Source organism: Stegostoma tigrinum, chromosome 14 (genome assembly GCF_030684315.1).
Source record: "Stegostoma tigrinum isolate sSteTig4 chromosome 14, sSteTig4.hap1, whole genome shotgun sequence".
Classification (NCBI taxonomy): domain Eukaryota; kingdom Metazoa; phylum Chordata; class Chondrichthyes; order Orectolobiformes; family Stegostomatidae; genus Stegostoma; species Stegostoma tigrinum.
In genome coordinates this window covers 27,090,096-27,097,571 of record NC_081367.1, presented here as the reverse complement: position 1 = coordinate 27,097,571, position 7,476 = coordinate 27,090,096, and the positions used below count along the sequence as shown (strand labels likewise).

Sequence of the window (7,476 nt, the reverse complement as noted above, 5' to 3'; positions counted from 1 at the left end):
ACCCAGTGACAGTGAAGAAATGGTGAAATACTCCCAAGTCAGGATGGTGGGTGGCTTGGAGAGGAGCTCGGAGGTGGTGATGTTCCCATTTGTCTGTGCCCTTGTCTTTCTAGATGCAAGTGATCATAGGTTTAGAAGGTGTTTACTGAGGATCTTTGGTGAATTTTTGTAGTGCATCTTATAGATAGTACACACTGCTGCTACTGAGTGTCGGTGGGTAAAGGAGCGGATATAGTGCCAATCAAGAGCGCCGCCTTGTCATGGATGGTGTCAGGCTTCTTGAGTGTTGCTGGAACTGCACACATCCAGGAAAATGTGGAGTATTCTATCATACTCCTGACTTGCAGATAATGGACAGCTTTACTTGCATTACTTGCTGCAGTATTCCCAGCCTCTGACCTTTTCTTCTGACCACTGTATTTATATGGTGAGTCCAGTTGAATTTCTGATCGCTGGTAACCACCAGGATGTTGTCAGTGGACTTTGGATGATGAGGATGGAGGAGATAAACAGTCAAGTGTTTTACATTCTGTGATTGCATGGGAAGGTGCCATGGGGGTATGGGGAGATGCTGGAAGTGGAGGAGGAATAGACCAGGCTGTCTTAGAGGGTATGGTCCTTGCGGAATGCTGATGAGGGAAGGGAAATATGCGCCCAGTGGTGGTATCCTACTGGAGGCAGTGGCAGCAATGATCCTTTGGAACGGGAGGCTGTTGGATCAGAAAGTGAGGACCAGGGTGACCCAATCATTGTCGTGGGAGGGAAGACAAGGGGTGAGGGCAAAGTGTGGGAGATGTGTCGGCCACAGCTAAGGGCCCTGTTAACAACAACTCCTTGGTGGAGGAAATGGTTGGAAAATTCTGAAACTTCCCTGGAAAGGTAGCATCATTTGAACAAATGTGATGGAGAAACTGGGAGAATGGAAGCAGGGTGTCAGGATGTTTAGTCCTGTAGGATTTGGAGCATTTGTAATAATCAAGGGTGGCCAACTTGGCCCCAGAAATAGAAACATATCGGGGAACGGGGAGTCAGAGTTGGGCAAGGTGACGGTGAGGGCAGGGTAAAAATTGAAATTGATACATTTTTCCAATTCCAAAGTGGAGAGAGAAACAGCACCAATGATTTATTCCACATGCCGGAGAAAGAGTGTGGACTAGGATTGAAATAAGGAATTTTCCATGAACTCCACAAAGAGACAGGCATTAAAAGGGTCATGCCGTACCCATGGTCGTAAGTTTGATCTTTTGTACTACCTTTCAACTCGGACATTGGTGACTCCTAGCTCAACGTAATTTACATCCACAGCAGGTAATCCATTCTCGATCCGTGCTGTCACCAATCTCGCAGTATTCCACAGCTCCTTTTCCTTGTATTCAATGTGCACTGGCTTTATTCCAACACTTCATTCGCTCTGCTTCCTGCCGATTCAATAGCAGCGCTTTCTCTGCACACCCCCTCTCTTTCTGCGGTTGCAACTGTCCTCACGGAAAGACAAGTTCAACTCCCTTCCCGCCATCCGCTTTAAAGATATATTTCTATTTTAAAGTAAAAGGCATCCCAGGCTTGTGCACTAAATGGATAGAGATGGTTGCAGACTGCTCCGTTGAAGAAATGCAAGCCAGGTCGGTGAGGAATTAGCTTCACAGAAAACTCAAGCTAAATCCTATGTGCTTGTGTGTGTGCTGTGCTAATCGTTAAAAAAATTGAATATAGTTGTTTACAATTATATTGTGTGTCTGATCACAGTGAAATGTTCAGAAATGCTCTCGAAAGGTGGCTGTTTTGGGAATGTAGAGGTTGTTATTTTTCACGTTGAGTAAGTTCCTGTTTCCATTATTATTGTTTTGGTAATTCAACGTGGTGTGTCTCATTCACTGTCCTTGGCGCCATGTTTTTCGAACAAAGACTTATTATTAATACTGCAATCGGTAGTCGTAAACGAGCAAACCCCACGCTTGAAACAACCCTGATCTATGTTACGACGAGAGCAGATGACTTCATGAACAAAAACATGTTCGGTTGCCCCCAGGAACTCCTTGGTTGAGTACGCTGCCCGGAAGCTCACCCGTAGTACAGGTGATGTGCCTCTGTTTACAGTATAACGTGCATTAGAGACTGGCACTGAGCAGAGGGTGGGCACTGCCCTACCTGATCCCTGGCAGTGAGTTCAGGTTTGTGCGGAGGGACATGTAGAGAAATGGAACTAAAGCGCCTGGAATCCTGACAATGAAAATTCATAGCTACATTTTGGAATGTGCTGCAAACATTCGCTTTATTCTCTCTACTGGCGTTTCTTACTGCCATTAAATGCACTTAATTATTGTCCTCAGAATCGCTGTTGTGCGCTATAGTAAAGAAACGATCGCTGGCAGTGACACTTATTTGCGTGGCTGCGTGCCAAAAGCTCACCGTAAAACTGATATTTAAAGTAAAGCCTACGGACTGAGACCTGGCAAACTGACGTACCTGCACCTGAAGGATATAGCGATGTTACCTGGCGGAGATTGATTTCCCTGAGCGCTGCAGCCGAGCTGCTTTTGTGTTGTTGCAATCGTTAGTAAACGATGGAAAAACGCACCGCTCTCTGTAGCAAGAAAGTATGCATTATTCTATCGAAAACCTCAGGGCCGTCACACTTCAAGAAGTAACCAGGAATCAGCAGAGCTACAACACCTATCTCTATGGTTCTCGAGTTTTTATGCTCGAATTGCTTTTATTGAGAGGTGGATTCGTCAGTGTGCTATGAAGGTTGCTACATTTAGTTCCACAAGTTATAAGAAGCAACGACACAGCTTCCAATAACAACAAACAAGAATCTTTACATAATAGGCTGTCTAAAAAAATCAGGTATAAGTTCCATTATTCAAGTATTTACACCTTCTGCCTTTGCATGGGAAGGTGCCATGGAGGTGTGAGATGATGTTGGGAATGGAGCAGGAGTGGAACAGGGGGTTCTAGAGGGATCATCCCTGCAGATTGCTGACAAGGGGGGAGTGGGGATATGTGCCTGATAGTGGCATTCCATTGAGGTGGAAAAAATGGCAGCTTACCGTCCTTTGGATAAGGAGGCTGGTGGCATGGTAAGTGAGGACCATGGGAACACTATCGCTGTTGCAAGAAAGAAGACAAGGGTATGAAGTGGTGTGCATTTAAGGCTAGGTTCCATGATGCCTGACTTTTGTTCGGCTTCACATAGTCGGTAAATTTGAAGCACAGCAGTACAGTGCCAAAACAAATAGCTTGCTGTGATGTATTACCTGGACAATGTATTACAGAACTGAAGTGCACTACGATTGCATACTACAAGCGTATAGAAAGGGCTCAGGGAGATTTGCTGGACTGACGCCTAGTTTAGACGTCCTGAATTAAAAGGCGTTCTGAACTGGAAATAAAAACATAAATTGAAGGTGAAACTTAGTAGGCCTGGCAGCACTTGTAGGGAGAATGCCCAGTTAACTTTTAAGTCCAGTGACTCATCATCAGAACTGATAGCAGCTAGGAAACTGTGGTATTTATATTGAAGATATGTTTGGGCAGGGCAGCAGGGTAAGGAGAGATGAGCAGATAGGTGCAAGTGGAACAAAAACAGAAATTGCTGCGTAAACTAATTAGGTCTGGCAGCATCTGTGAGAAGAAAGCAGAGTTAATGCTTTTGGTCCAGGTGGAAATGGAGCTCAGAAGGAGAGAGAAATGAAAGTGGGAGGTAAATGAAAGGATTATGGATGGCAGGCCAGGACAGAAGAGAAACCGAATTATGAGAGCCAAGGGCAACAGACAATGGGCAGTCTGTGCTGAAAGTAAATCATGTAATGTGGTAGTAGGCCTGAGAGTGGGTGCAAATGGGTTAACTGTGCTAAAAGCAACCTATATCATAACAGGTCTGCCTGTGTGGGGGTAGAGAAATAACATGAAAGGATGCAATCAGATTCTAAAATTGTTGAAGTCAATGTTGAGTTGCGAAGGATGGAGGGTTCCCAAGCAGAAAATGAGGAGTTGTTCTTAGAAATTGCACTGAGCCAGACTGGTGCAGAGCAGCAGGCCTGCAACAGAAATGCTCATGTGGGGACACAGTGGTGTGTTGAAGTAGCAGGCAACTGGAAGCTTGGGGTCATTTCTGCAGTCAAAACGTAGATGCTCTGCAAAGCAGTTGTCCAGTCTGCATTTCGTCTCCCCAATGTGGAGGAGACCATATTGTGAACAAAGAATACTGTAGACTAGATTGAGTAAAATGCAGGTAAATTGTTGCTTCATCTGGAAGGTGTCTGGGGCCTTGGATAGTTACGGGTGATTAGGTAAAGAGGCAGGTATTTACACCTTCTGCCATTGCATGGGAAGGTGCCATGGAGGTGTGAGATGATGTTGGGAATGGAGCAGGAGTGGAACAGGGGGTTCTAGAGGGATCATCCCTGCAGATTGCTGACAAGGGGGGAGTGGGGAATATGTGCCTGATAGTGGTATTCCATTGAGGTGGAAAAAATGGCAGCTTATCGTCCTTTGGATAAGGAGGCTGGTGGCATGGTAAGTGAGGACCATGGGAACACTATCGCTGTTGCAAGAAAGAAGACAAGGGTATGAAGACAGAAGTGCAGGAGATGGGTCGAGTATGGCTAAGGGCCCTGTCGGCCATGATGGTAGGGAATCCTCAGTTGAGGAAAGCCGTGGATATTTCTCAGGCTGTCTCCCCCCACCCGGACCACCACCATCCCAGTGGAAGGTGGCATCATCAGAACAGCTGAGATTGGGACAGAGAAACTGGGAGAATGGGATGGAATTTTTACGGGAAGTGGGATGTGAGGACGTATAGTCGAGGTAACTGTGGGAGTTAGGCGTTGTAATGGATATTTGTGGTGGACCTATCCCCAGAAACAGAAACAGAGATGTCAAGGATGGAAGGCAAGAGTCGTAAATGGACGAAGTGAAGATGAAGGCAGGGTGAATTGGAAGTGGAATCGATAAACTTTCCCAGTTCGGAATGAGAGATCTGGAACCTGTTTCCCTAGAAAAGTGCAGAAATCAGGAAGATTAATGTAATAATTTGATAATATTGTCCTTGAATACTGCTGAAAAGATTGGACAAATTCTGTTGAAGCTTTACCTCTTGCACTCACCAGTATAACTAGCAACAAATATCATGGTAAAGGGAAAAAAATATTTATACAGTATGAGAGAAGAGTTCTGTTTGGTTAACAAGTTAGCTATGATTGGTAGAGACATTGCCATGGTGTTTTCTCCTTTCTGTTTGAATAGTGATTTCGTCACATGTCCAATATCTCCATTGGTTTCAATTTCTAACTACATATGCTTCTACGAAATGTCTTTCTCTATTGAAATTACTCTCTATGTGCAAGTCCGAGTGATGACAATTAATTCAAAGCTCATGTTCTATGGCTATTGCATTAGAGAACTTATTAGCTGAAAATGGCTCGTGACTGTCAGCCCCCATGTGGATCTTTGCCCATAACAGCTGAAGTTGCGTCCTCTGCTTGTGGGAAGAATTCTTGCCAGAATAAATTGGCAACGGAGTCAGTTTTCAGCTCCTCACAGAATGAAATGTGTATGCATTTTGTGCAGAACATCTGCTGTATCTAACATAGCGACTTCATGGAAACCAGCATTTCTGAAAGTACTGTTGCATCAGTATATATCACTCCAGTCCACGTTGTCAGGATCATAGATGGTGTGCTTGATGGAAGAATTATTAGTTCCACAGCATTTAGGTGACCCCAATGGTTGGCAATGTAACCAATTACTAAAATGATCAAGGCCTGAAAGACATGCTATAAAACTACAAAGGTTTGGGGGAGGGGGGTGGGGGGGGATGTGGTAGAGCTGTACAAGATTATGAGGGGTATGGACAGGATGACTAAAAAGCAGCAGTTCCCCTCAGTTGAAGGACCAATGACAAGGGGTATAATTTTAAAGTGAAAGATGGGAGGTTTGGCAGGAATCTGGGGAAAAACCTTTTTCATCCAAAATGTCGTGGGTGTCTGGATATACTGCCTTAGAAGGTGGTTGAGGACGGAAACCTTTAAAAAGTACTTGGATGAGCACTTGAAGTGTCATAACATTGGAGACTATGGTTTAGTGCAGGAAAGTGGGAATAGTGTAGGTGGCATTCAATGGGCTGAATGGCCCCTTCTGAATGGAATGATTCTGGGTTGAGGCTTCTGTTAAATTGATGACATCACCTAACCACATGTTACAGACAGAGTTGCCCATGAAAGTATTGATATTGGGAAAGACTGCACCAGTGTTCTCCAAACCTTTTCTCATCATGACTCCAAATCATGGCTTATCATGATCCCTGCGTATTAACTTGTAATCTTCAGTCGTACTAACATCAGACAATTCCCCACTACTAACATCCTAGTGACTACAAGCAGTGGCTCAGCTGATGACTTTACAAAGCTTTCACACCACCATTTTGTTGGAATACTGATGCTTACTTGAAGCACCACTCAGGAAGCTTTCCAAAATCCTGGATAGTCACTTGATTGGTGCTGCTACATATGACTGAATGTGTAGAGTGCGCCCAAAAACTTAACAAGGCTGTTCTAACAGCTATTGGTCTTTCACAAAGCATCAGCCATTGAAGATGAGAACAACAATGTTGTGGGAATATTGTCAGTTTTCTTATCCAAGGGCCCCTTGTCCACAGGAGTCAGGTTGGGGGGATGGTGAGATGTTGGGGGAAGGCAATTCTATTGAGGGGTGTAAGTTTAATCGTTATTTAAGGGTAAAATCAGGTTTTGATTCTTCTTGCTCTTGGCTACGTATTAGCATCAGCATCTTTCAAATTCTTTGACACTCATTTAGAGTTAGGACTATTTTGGGGGCTTCCAGATGCCGATTAATTGCTAATCGGAAGTTTCAACTTACCAGGTAATTCCTATAGAGTCAGCTGTGTCAGAACCTTCACATGGTCCTGACATGTAACTCCAGCAATGGCTGTCTTCCTATTGGAAGGTCTGGACCTTCATCAATGTCATATACTTGGAGGAGATTCTATGATTTTGCTCCAGCATTGGAAACCACACTCAATGGAGGAATGAGTCGGAGATGTGTTGCTGACTTCTCACGCTAATAACGTTCGTTATGAGTCATAGAGCCAGCCTGCCACAGAGTTAGGCTATTCAACCCATTGAGTCTCTCCAGTTTTCTGTAGAGCAATTCAGCACTCCTATTTCCCCATTATCTCCCATTACCTTGTAAGGTTTGAATGTGGTTGCCCACTAGAAAAGTGAGTTTGAAGAGTCACCTGAGTGGTTTGCTCATCTGAAATTATCTGCTAAATATCCCTCTTCAACTGTGCGTATCTTCTGAAAGAGGCTGATTTGTTGCAAATTGGTAAATGACAAAAGCTGATGATCACTTGGTATATTGTGTACAGTTCTGGTCGTCCCATTATAGGAAGGATGTGGAAGGATTGGAAAAGGTGCAGAGGAGCTTTACCAGGATGTTGCTGGCCTGGAGCGA

At 44.4% G+C, this 7,476-nt stretch overlaps 1 protein-coding gene across 3 annotated transcripts in view; it reads left to right on the top strand.

Annotated features, from left to right (window-relative positions):
• The first annotated feature begins 1,198 nt into the window (after positions 1–1,198).
• The window catches only part of si:dkeyp-97b10.3 (uncharacterized), an 81,049-nt gene continuing 74,771 nt past the window's right edge, over positions 1,199–7,476 (top strand). For 2 of the 3 annotated variants that reach the window (XM_048542826.2, XM_059651059.1), the window contains exon 1: positions 1,428–1,622. In XM_048542826.2, coding sequence (XP_048398783.1) covers positions 1,585–1,622 — 38 coding nt within the window. In that variant the 5' untranslated portion in view covers positions 1,428–1,584. Of the gene's footprint in view, positions 1,231–1,427; positions 1,623–7,476 lie in introns of those variants that run through there. The other variant, XM_048542828.2, reaches the window with a different exon arrangement.